This window comes from Oryza glaberrima, chromosome 6, assembly GCF_000147395.1.
Source record: "Oryza glaberrima chromosome 6, OglaRS2, whole genome shotgun sequence".
In the NCBI taxonomy this organism is placed as follows: Eukaryota; Viridiplantae; Streptophyta; class Magnoliopsida; order Poales; family Poaceae; genus Oryza; species Oryza glaberrima.
Window position 1 is genome coordinate 11,158,281 of NC_068331.1, and position 12,506 is coordinate 11,170,786.

Below are 12,506 nucleotides of genomic sequence, written 5' to 3' on the forward strand. Positions count from 1 at the left end.
TTACCTTTTAGCCTTGAATTAGCCCATAGATCCAAACATACCACTCTAGGCTAATATTTAGTCTACCAATTCATGACTAAATATTAGCTCTCAAAATTAACCCTGAGCTAATCTTACAAATAGGCCTAACTCATTTCACCTCGTCCCCAAACTAAAACACGCTAGGGGCAAAGTGTCTTTCAGTTTTTAAGGCATCTCTGCCAGCGTGTCTACGTGCGTGTTTGCGTCTTTCAGATCGAAACGGTAGTGGTAGCAGCGTACAACGGCCGACGCCATCGAAACGAAACGAGACATCACCTTTGTGGTACTAGAGTCGATGACAACGCCAAGCCACACCAGTCAGCGAGCCACCATCCACCACAGGCCCACACCCAACGCTCCGCCTTCGCCCGCGCGCGGCGTCGTCGTCGTCGGCGGCGGCGGCGGCGGAGCGATGCGGCAGGAGAGGCGGCTGTACAGCCTCCTCGGCCTCCTCCTCCTCCTCGCCGTCGTCTACCTTACCTGGTTCCCGACGACCCACGACGGCGTCGGCGGGGGGTGGGTCAAGCTGCCGGTGCCGTGGCTCCAGCCGCGGATGCCCTTCGCGGCGCGCCGCGGCACCCACTTCGTCGACGCCGACACGGGGTCGCCGCTCTACGTCAACGGCTGGAACTCCTACTGGCTCCTCCCCGCGCGGTCCACGGCGCTCGCCGCCGAGATGCTGCGCCGGGGACGCCGGATGGGGCTCTCCGTCTGCCGCACCTGGGCGTTCAGCGACGGCGGCCCCGGCGCGCTCCAGATCTCCCCCGGCCGCTTCAGCGAGGCCGTCTTCCAGGTGCGGGATCCCCCTTCTCCCCGCGTCCTCAAATCGGCGCAGTTTACCATAATGTTGCCTGCAAATTGTGGCGTGCTTAGCTGATGCGCTTGATCCAAAATGGAGGCCACAGTATGCAATCTGGTGGATTAGGATTTGCAGTTGGCGAATGATTCGAACTTGTGTGGGCACAAGGCACATTTTTTTTCGTGTTTGTAGTAGTGTGCCACAGTAGAGGGGCTTTGGACACCATGCTGACGATATAAAAGGGGAATGTGTTTGTTTGACGACGAACAAGCAACGAATTTAAAGAATGATGGACCGTGAATATTACAAATCATGGGGAATTGCTGTCCCCCCGCCCCTTGAAATTTGCTAAAATTTGAGTATTATCGGATGGAAAATTGGAAACCCTTTTAGTTTACTCCTAACCAGCTTTAGATTTCTGCTACCGTAATCTATATGATGATATGCACATCGTGCTTTTTAGGATAGGAGCCCCACATTTTTATTGACATGTAGTAGCGCCATAGCGTCTTCTGTAACAGATTGGACTATGCTATTTTCAGATATGAGCTTCGGTAGTCTAAATCCATAAATTCAGTGCCTCCATAATATCCTCCAGGCCTTCCATTATCAACAGGCAACAGCTATTTTAGCAAACTACCATCATGTCTGTGCTTGTGCATTGCTGTGGATCCCAAGCAAATATATTATAATCTAAAATAGAATTTGTACTAGTAAATAAATAATTATCCCCAAATCTAATTTATTACCTACATATTACTACATATTACTAGTATGCAATATTCTATAATAATCTTACAAATAACACAAACATGAAAGTAAAATATGATAAATTCAATGGTTAGCACCTAGCTATTTTAGCAATTGAGTTGTTTTCTCTCTATTTACCTCCCACTGATTAGTGTAGTCTGATATGTTAATCCATCTATGAGGGCAGTGCCCTATATTAGCCTCCCTCCCCTTTCCAAGGGAAGCCCCTATGTTTTGAAGTCTTTGGTGGCACTGGCCCTAGAAGCTAGTTACCACTTAATCTGTATTGATGTTGGTGCCTTGTTGGGGAACAGATTATTTGTATATGTGGCTTATAATTGGGCTATTTGTGGATAGATATTTGGCTTCAAATCCACCTTGCAAGTTTAGAACTTTTATGATATATTTATTTGAAATCCATTGCAATACACATGCACCTAGCTAGTTTGCTTATTCTGGATTAATTTTTTCAATGTATCATTTTTGGAGGTGCATTTAATTTTTTTAGAGCACTCTGAAACTCTCAGGACCTCAGCTAATAAGACTTTTTAATGGTTATTCTTCGTACACATTTAACTGGCCTTTGTTCATTTTAGGTATTGGATTATGTCATATATGAAGCCCGGAGAAATCATATTAGATTGATTCTTTGCCTTGTGAACAACCTTGATAACCTTGGAGGGAAGGCTCAATATGTCCAGTGGGCACAAGCAGCTGGAGCTAATGTGACAAATTCAACTGATTCGTTTTATTCACATCCAACTATTAAGCGTTACTACAAGGATTATGTGAAGGTAACTGATTAGCTCAAAGATTGTTGGTTTTATGTTGTCACAGCATTTATTTTGTTGTATATTTGCTGTAATTTTTTTGAGTGCTGTTACATGACAAAGATGCAACAGGCAGGAGCAGATCCCAGTGTGTAGCATTAACAGTGATAGTTCATATAATATGATATCTTTACCATAGATTACTTGTATGTGAAGTTATGTTAGAAAAATGTGTTTTATATAAGGAGTATGGTTTCTGTGGTACAAATAAATGTATCTAAGATGTCAGTCTTTATATCCTCAATGTTTTATCTAGGAGTGATTTACTGGGAGTATGTGTTGTGGACTTTTGGCCACCATTAGCTGACTGCCATGACTTTGATTAACTGATGAGACACCACTATGGCCAATCACAATGGCATTTGTTTGATATCCAACTTTTAAGTTTTTAAAACATTCTGTTTGTTGTGCTTATCTTCATACCTATACTTTTGCCACATATTAAGCATGCCAAGGACCTTCAACATTCTTTTGCTAGGTCTACTAGGGGCTTTCCTGCATACAGTTTGTAACTTATTTGAAAAAAAAATGACTACAGTCCACCAAGTAAAAAGAAATTTGCGCCATGTTTGTGTAGCTTCTATTTAAGCATTGGATGCTCTCCAGTCTTGACCAAAATTGACAAATCATTGTAAGTGTAACAAAATGTATTATTGACAGGCAATATTGACCAGAAGAAACTCTTACAGTGGAATAAGATACTCTGATGAACCTGCTATATTTGCCTGGGAACTCATGAATGAGCCTAGGTGTGTGTCCAACTCATCTGGCCCCTACCTTCAGGTAATATGATACTATCCATTTCCATTTTCAACAACAATGCAGTTGTCAGAGTGGAAACCCTGATGGTTCCTTAACAGGCTTGGATTGCAGAGATGGCTGCATATGTAAAAAGTTTGGACACTAATCATCTAGTTACAGTTGGAACTGAAGGGTTTTATGGTCCTGGAATAGCTGAAAGACTGGGTGTTAATCCTGGGGAATGGGCAGCTTCACTTTGCTCAGACTTCATACAAAACTCAGCAGTTGAACATATTGATTTTGCTTCTGTTCATGCTTATCCCGATAGCTGGTATGTATTTCTTTCCTGAGGTTTTCCTGGTACGTATCATGCCGTTATAATGATGTTCATTGTATTTCTTTTGTTGTCAGGTTACCAAGGGCAAACTTGGAAGAAAAAGTCAGATATCTTTCCAATTGGGTTGATTCACACCTGAATGACAGTGAACAAATCTTGAAAAAACCTGTCCTATTTACAGAAGTAGGCTACCTCCAGCATTCAGATGCAAACAGTAACAGCACAGTTGATAGAGACATTATTCTAAGAATTGTTTATGATAAAATCTATGATTCAGCAAGAAAGCTGCAGGCAGGTAGTGGTGCTCTTATCTGGCAGTTGATGGTTGAAGGAACACACATGTATGGTGATAATTTCTCCGTTGTGGCACGGGATCGTCCCTCGACTTATAGTTTGATAACCAATCAGTCATGTCGTTTGCAAAGGCTGTATGGAGAAGGAGACCCCGGGTGGCAATGCTCAATACCACCCTAAAGACTGCTGCTACTGGTACAGAAAATTCCCGTTCTATAAAACGCAAACTCTTTTTGCAGCATCATTCCAGAAGCAAACCATGGACAGAGAAGCCTGTATAGTAAACATGCTGTCGAGTGCTGATAGCTTGAGTGACAGACTGCCAGTAGAGAATCAACTTCAAGTCTTCAACAACGGCAGGGAGGCAGTTCTTTGCCGGTGGCTATTGAATCTCAACGTGGTAATGATATATATTCACATGGTTTAGCAGTATTCTTGATTCTCGACCACATTTTTATGGCCGTCAGCAATATATATACCTATAAACGATTCTCTCAAGGTGCATATTAAACTTAATTTGCTCAGTCAGTCACAGGAATAGCAAAGATAGTTTTAGAAACGTTTCTGTATTGGCCATATGAGGCCAATCATGACGTTTTATTCGTTGTTTTCTTTTTCATGGCATTCTGTGGTTGAATTGCGCGTGAACAAAAACATGTTTTGTAACCCTGTACTAGTATGCGCTACATGCGGTGCAAGATATGATCCCGATTCTCGAGACCAGAAGTATACGCGACTTTGGCAGGGCAGATTCAGTCCGTTAACTTTTTAATCAACGTGTGACTACTCGTCTTATTCAAAATTTTTATGCAAATATAAAAAATACTTATGTTATGCGTAAAGAACTTTTGATGATAAATCAAGAGTAAATTTCATAAAATTATAGGTATTTTGACCAAATTATCACAAAACTACAGGAGTTGTATCACAAAACTACACATTTAGCATCAAATTTATCACAAAATTGCAGATTTTAGGTTAAGTATCACAAAAATGCATATTTAATATTGAACTTATCACAAAACTATAACTTTGAAGTTTAAATCCCTAGCACCATTGTTATGGTGGAGCTATAAATATTATTACTTTGTGATTAAATTGGTTCTAAACCTGTAGTTTTATGATAATTTAGTTACTAAACGTGTAGTTTTGTGACACTTCATCTAAATGTATAGTTTTGTGATACACCGAGCTAAATCTGTAGTTTTGTGACAGTTTGGTCATAGTATCTATAGTTTTGTGAAATTTACTCATAAATCAAATCACAATAAAATAATGTGATGATAACATATTTACCACTCCTTGTCTATGACATATGGACCCTCGGGGTGTCTATGACATGCGAGCCAGTGACAAAAATGTTATTATCCCTTGTAAGACTGGCAAATAGTTAATTATTCCCCAAAGTACTGCACATGCGTTCATCAGAACTATACAGAAACTTGGTAAGGCTTCAAAAGAAGCACTAGCGTATTATTCCTTTGTCTTACAATAATTGGTAAGGTTTTTTTTTCCAACAAACTATGTACTCCCTCCGTATTTTAATGTATGACGCGTTGATTTTTTGACAAACGTTTAACATTTCGTCGTATTCAAAAAATTTTAAATACCCTGTACTCCGGACTACATGCATCCTGTACAGGAAAAATATATAGCGCAAATCATTTCCATTACATATGTAGTTTCCATTGCATATTTTCCCCTGCATCCGTCTTTATGGGTATCAAAACAGGAGCCACCGAAGATAGGCATCATCGCCAATAAAATGTAAGGTCCAAACTATTTGGTATCTTGTAAGTAAATACTATATGAATTAGAAAGGTAGCCCGCGCACATGCGCGGGCAGCTAGGCACCTTCTTATATAATGTGAGTGAAATTTTATTATAAATATTTATATGCAGGTGGTTTTTTATTAAAATATTTTTATTATATTCTAAACTAAAATTAAACTTATTTTGTGTGCTTTTAACCTTGGTTATTTTCTTATAATTACCCTTGCAACGTATAAATAATAAAATAAAATTACTTGATATCATGCGATTTTGAATTGATGAGAAAATATGGTGTCGAAATAGTGGATGTGGTTCCTATGAGAAAATTTAGGAACTACCTAGAAAGATATCTTACAACCCTAAAACAAATCCAATAATATCAATTTTTTGATTTATTGTATTTTAATATATATATTTTTTTCATTCTAATAGTCCTCGTAAAATGTTTGACTTTTTCTATTTGGAATGGGTTTTAGATCTAGCAACATTTGTTCAATTTTCAATTTATGTCATGTCCATTTTTATTTTTTTTGGAGATTATCATTTTATAAATCATCATTGAAATGATCTGATCTTTGCAAATTGAGACAAAAATATAAGTGCATATAACATGGCATAGGGTAAAGGCATACGCTCTAAATTTCTCTCATGAAATATTGAAGTAATGGTCATAGTGTTTTTAGCAAATCATCACTAAAGTGGAGTATCTTATAACAAATACATGTTTCTAGATTGTAGAAAATCATCACTAAAGTGGAGTATCTTATAACAAATACACGTTTCTAGATTGTTCTACGTCAAGATTTTCCAATTTACTGTAGCAAGTTTTACCAAAATAGAATAATGGATATGGTATTTAATTCCTATATGGAATTGACTTGATTTATTGCTAAGGCCACCTCAAGGTTGTTTAAATATTAAGATTCCTAGGTGCAAACCACATGCTTATTAGTATGATGTTCAACTGGACACATCTTTATTTTCAACCTATTATCTATATTTTTAGATGAATACTTGTTATGATCAGTGACTTCATAGATCATATGTGTAATTCGGATGCTATCATCATCTTTCTTTTCAATATTTATTTATCTCCTAATAAGATCATTTTAAAAGTATCAAGGTCAATTTGTATAGGTACATAGCCCTCATATGCATGTCAAGAGAAATTAATTAAGCTGGTAGAAAGTCGTTACATGCCTAACGGGATATAACTAAGAGATGAAGGTACATTTGTGTTTTTTTTCCATATAGAGAATTTTAGTTTCAATTGCCAAGGAGATAAAAAGCAGAGAGAAAAGAATGGCGCACAATGTACATGGGCAGAGAGGAAGGGAGGTTTGGGATTTTTTTTCTAAATGATTAATCTAACAATCTAAAATAATGTGTAAGATGTTTAAGTCGAACCTGATGGTAAGAATGTTTTGTTTTCTTGTTAGAATTGTTAGGATTTCTTTTTACTTAAGAAAATGATGTAATATCTTAAGAGCGTTCTCTGATTTAAGAGAATGACGTAATATCTTAAGAGCGTTTGTAAGATGTGTAACAGACTTTTCACACCGCATGCCGCAAAGAAGAATGACGGAGGGAAGGGTTGGATTTTTTTTCCCAAAATTTCTATGATTTTTCTATAATTTAAGAATGTCAAATAGCAGCTTAGAAGCATTTATAAGATGTTTAACGGATTCTAACGCCGCACTGGGATGGGGAAGAAGGGCAAGAAGTTTAGGTTTTTTTCTTATTACAAAAACCTACAAATCGATAGTCGGATGCTTTGCTCTTTTTAAAGATTTTCTAGTATTTTCTCTAATTTTATAGCACCACGTAGCAGTTTAGAAGCGTTCATAGGATGTTTAGCATGAAAGAGCGAGAGCTGCTAGACCTAGCAGGTGGAGGTCTATTTGTGATTTTTTAATGTAAAAGTAATTTTGAATTTTAATTTCTTATGAAGATGGCTCATTCGTACGTACGTGACGGGGGAAGGTTCCGGATGTATCTTTTTTTTCTGAAAAAAATGATCTAACCTTCTAAAATAAAATAATGGATCCACTTATTTAAATGAAAATCGATGATCCAATTAGAGTACCACTTGGCGATCTAAAAGTGTTTTGTACGGTGTCACTTGGCGGCTTGGCGATCTAAAAGCATTTTGTAAGATGTTTAATGGACTTTTAGTATATAATAGTCTTTTTTCTATAATTTCTAAGATTTTTAATTTAAGAATGTCATATAGTAGTTTAGAGACGTTTATAAAATATTTAATGAACTTTAACACTGCACGGGGGTGGGAAGGGAGGGAGAGAGGTAGGGTTGTCAACGAGCCGAGCTCGAGCGAGCTCATCTGCTTTAAGCTTTCCGACAGGCTTGGCTCGAGCTCGACTAACGAGCTTGATTTTTAATTTAAACAATATATATTTTAAAGATAATATTTAAAAAATAATTAATTTCTAGATCATCATATTAATAGAAGAGGAAAAAAGAATAAAATGAATATATCATGTCAATATAAGGCATACAAATAACATATTTAATCTCCTAATTTATTAAATAACAACAAAAAATCATATATTACTAGGCTCGTTGGAAGCTCGAGCTCGGCTCGACAAAGCTTGCGAGCTTAGGGAGAGGCTTGGGCTCGGCTCGTCTGGAGCTCGAGCCGAGCTCGAATCGAGCCTAGGACGAGCCGAGCTCGAGCAGCTCGCGAGCCTCGAGCTTTTTTGACAGCCCTAGAGAGAGGTTTAGAATATTTTATTAAAAGAATCTAACAACCTAAATGTATTAATCAATTTAAGTAGAAAACGATGGTCGGTTGCTTTGTATTTTTAATATTTTCTAATACTTTATCTAATTTAATTGCACCATGTAATGACTTAGAAACGTTCGTAGGATGTTTAAAACTGTGACGGAGGAAGAGCTGCTAAACCTAGAAGTTGGTCGTTTGTGATTTTTTGAATGAAAAAATAATTTTGATTTTAATCTCATAAAATAGAAAATAACAGATGAAGGAATAGAAGGGAAGTACCACAGTACGTACGTTCGTATAGTACATACGCTGGTTAATTAGTTCGTATGAAGCCAAAACTATGATATTGTTTGTTTGTACATTGGTTTCGGATGTGACTTTCTCTTTTCTAATATACCGAGATCGTGGTCGAGGTATACTTGGATTGTCACAAAAGAGCTATATCGATAAAGTTTTGGAAAGATTTGGCATGCAAAATTGTAAACCAGGAGACACCCCTGTAGCTAAAGGAGAAAAATTCAATCTCAGTCAATGCCACAAGAATGAGTTTGAAACTAAGCCAATACAAAAGGTTCCTTATGCAGCATTGATAGGGAGTCTGATGTATGCTCAGGTTTGCACATGTCCAGATATAGCATATATAGTTGGAATACTAAGCAGATTTTTAAGCAATCCTGGATTGGATCATTGGGTAGCAGCCAAGCGAGTGTTGCGGTATTTGCAAAGAACAAAGGATTATATGCTCACTTACAGAAAATCGGATCAATTGGAGATCATTAGGTATTCTGATTCTGATTTTGCCGGATGCCAAGATAGTCACAAGTCAACTCCAGGATACATTTATCTGCTTGCTGGAGGAGCCATTTCATGGAAAAGTGCTAAGCAATCACTAGTTGCTTCATCCACCATGGCTGCAGAGTTCATTGCTTGCTACGAGGCATCAAATCATGGTTTGTGGCTGCGGAATTTTGTCACTGGGCTGCGCATAGTGGATTATGTTGATAGACCACTAAAATTATATTGTGACAACAAATCCGCGGTTTTATATTCTAACAACAATAGGAGCTCGACAAAGTCTAAATTTATCGACATCAAGTTCCTTGTTGTGAAGGAAAGGGTTCAGAGTGGGCAGTTGTCAATAGAGCATATTGGTACAAACTCCATGGTTGCGGATCCGTTTACTAAAGGTTTAGCACCCAAAGTTTTTCATGAGCATGTTGCTCGTATGGGTGTAGGCTTAATTGAAGAAATTCAATTTTAGTGGGAGTTTGTAATATTTTTAATGCACATGTGACATTTTTTCTTTAGTTAAAAGCGTAAAGCTATTTGTTCTGCAGAAACACTATTTTTTCTCACTCTGATTCATACATTTATCAAGTGTGGTTAATGAAATAAATTGATCTCACTAAAGAATTAAGTTGGACCCATTGGAAATAGATATGTTATGATCACATTCATATAATTTCCATGCTACACGTCCATGTTTGATCCATGTCATTCAGTATGTTAATATATGTGACCATTGTTTGGCTGAGTTACTCTTACTGTGACAAAAGCCACTATGATCCTTTATTGATATAATTGATGGACCGGATTGTTGTAGGTGCTTAATACAATAATAGCATTTTTGAGCTCATAAAGATTATTTTGTAATATGTGTTTAACCATGTGATCCAAGTGGGATATTGTTAGAATAATTTCCTATTAGGTGGATGCACATACACATACACATACACATATTATGGCTATTATGACAGTTGGCCAAAAATAAAGTGATCAACTAGAATTGTATTAGGGCCAAAGCATCTAATTATAGAAACATGGATTTGTATACGTGTAGAGACCGGATGTTGTTTCCTATTCTGTGATGGGTTAGAATAGGAATCCAACAACTCAAGTTCTCCTATAAATACAGGGTCAGGTCCCCAAAGCAGGGCACGAACCAATACACTATATCCCGTCAATAGTTGGAGAAATTAGGTTTGCCTATTGTTTTGGAAGATCAAAACCCTTGGCACCGATTCAACTCACAACCATGGCTACAGTTTCGGGTACGCGTCCGCATCTTAAGTAATAATATGGATTTATGATGGTGTTCTAGTTCTTACAAGTGAGATTCATAGATTATTAATTCTAACAAGTTACATATGAGGAGGTCACTACAGCTAAGGTTTTCCTTGAAACACTTCACAAGAGATTTGCTAGAAATGAGAAGGCTGAAACTAGTATGAGCTATAATTGTTAGAAGGACAAATGGACACTTAATGAGCTCATCTCTCACTGTGTGCAAGAGGAAGAAAGGTTAAAGCAAGATAGAACAGAAAGTATTCATTTATTTATGACCTCAAATAACAAGAAAAGAAAGAGCAAAGAAGCTGCGGATGTCCAACCTCCTTTGAAGAAAAGGGAAAATAACCATGGCGAGGAGTCCTGTTATTTTTGCAAGAAGGAAGGACATATGAAGAAAAACTGCACCAAATATCACGCTTGGCGTGCTAAGAAAGGTACAATTTTTTGCTACAATTTGCTCTGAGGTTAACTTAATTTTTGTTCCCAAACACACTTGGTGGTTAGACACTGGTGCAAGTGTTAACGTCAGTGTAACAATGCAGGGTTGCCTGAACTACCAAAAGCCAAGTGATGCTGAAAGATTCATCTTTGTGGGCGATGGCAAACCAGTGGAAGTGGAGGCTTTAGGCACATTTAGGTTATTATAAAAGACTAGTTATTATTTAGATTTAGAAGAGACTTACATTGTACCGTCATTTAGACGGAATTTGGTTTCTATTTGCCAATTGGACAAATCAGGTTATCATTGTACAATTGGAGATGGATTGTTTGGTATTTTCCAGAATTCTAATAAAGTTGGTACTGGTTCTTTAATATGGAATGATAGCCTATATTTATACTTGATACTGTTGCCTCATTTAATGAAGTCGTCCATACTTGTTCTCGTGGTGTAAAGAGAAAATTAACCAATAAGAATTCTAGTTCCTTATGGCATAAGCGTTTAGGTCATATTTCTAAACAAAGAATTCAGAGGCTTGTGTCTGATGGGGTTCTAGATCAACTTGATTTCACATACTTGGATGTTTGTGTTAATTGCATAAAGGGGAAACAGACGAATACAAGGAAATTAAATGCCCAAAGAGCTACAGATGTCTTAGAACTGTTTCATACAGATATTTGTGGGCCATTCCCTACGGCTTCCTGGAATGGTCAACGATATTTTATCACGTTCATAGACGATTTCTCAAGATATGGCTATATATATATATCCAATTCATGAGAACTCTCAGGCACTGGATGTGTTTAAAAATTTTAAAACCGAGGTGGAAAACCAACTTGGCAAAAGGATTAAATCTGTCAGATCAGACCGTGGTGGTGAATACTATGGTCGATATGATGGATCAGGTGAACAACGTCCAGGGCCTTTTACCAAATTTCTTGAGGAATGTGGTGTCGTCCCTCAGTATACCATGCCAGGTTCTCCTAGGATGAATGGTGTTGCTGAGCGACGAAACAAAATGCTTAAGGACATGGTAAGAAGCATGATTAGTCATTCTACATTACCTGAGTCACTATGGGGAGAAGCGTTAAAGACTGCAGCTTATTTGCTTAACAGAGTTCCAACTAAAGCAACTAACAAAATCCCGTACGAGCACTGTCACGTCCTGATAAATTCATCCCGAAATAAAAATCATTCTCTAAAAGAAATAATAGAATTAATTAAAATTCAAAAAGAAATTGGCAAACACTAAAATACGTACAAGAAAATTTCGAATGTGGCCCGGAGAATTTTTGTTAAATTCTCCTTGGTCTAAAAGGAGCTCTCAAATTTTACTTAAATTTTCAGAACACCGAAAATAATTATTAAGCAACAACAACCTTTATCAGAGTTTACTAAAAAGAAAACCTAAAAATAAATCCTCCTTCTTTCTTTGGGCCAAGTCTGGCCCAAGGCCTCCCTCTCTCTCTCCCTCGGCCCGTGGCCGAAGTCCCTCTCTCCTTCCTCTCTTTTTCCTTCCCTCCCTCTCTTGGACCGCCCCTCCCTCCTTCCCCTCGGCCCAACTCCCTCCTCCTCCCTCTCTCCCCCGGGCCGCCTCTCCCTCCTCTCCTCCTGGGCCGGCCGCCCGGCCCAAGCCGCGCCCCCTGCCCGAGCCACTCCCCTCCCGCGTGCGCACGCGTTGCACGCGCGCCCGCGTGGGGCCCACGCGC

General features: G+C 38.3%; 1 protein-coding gene across 1 annotated transcript; it reads left to right on the forward strand.

Annotated features, from left to right (window-relative positions):
* The first annotated feature begins 255 nt into the window (after nucleotides 1–255).
* LOC127777951 (mannan endo-1,4-beta-mannosidase 6) lies at nucleotides 256–4,470 on the forward strand. The gene is made up of 5 exons (XM_052304572.1): nucleotides 256–814; nucleotides 2,167–2,364; nucleotides 3,061–3,183; nucleotides 3,261–3,472; nucleotides 3,553–4,470. The coding sequence occupies exons 1-5, from the start codon at nucleotides 317–319 to the stop codon at nucleotides 3,950–3,952; spliced, it is 1,431 nt and encodes a 476-aa protein (XP_052160532.1). The 5' UTR covers nucleotides 256–316; the 3' UTR covers nucleotides 3,953–4,470.
* Nucleotides 4,471–12,506: the final 8,036 nt, after the last annotated feature.

Excerpts from the sequence above, each read along its gene's own strand:
- LOC127777951 (XM_052304572.1), top strand. The coding sequence starts at position 317 with ATGACAACGCCAAGCCACACCAGTCAGCGAGCCACCATCCACCACAGG. Across the intron at positions 3,184-3,260 it reads CATCTGGCCCCTACCTTCAG|GCTTGGATTGCAGAGATGGC; the intron begins GTAATATGATAC and ends GTTCCTTAACAG. Across the intron at positions 3,473-3,552 it reads CATGCTTATCCCGATAGCTG|GTTACCAAGGGCAAACTTGG; the intron begins GTATGTATTTCT and ends TTTTGTTGTCAG.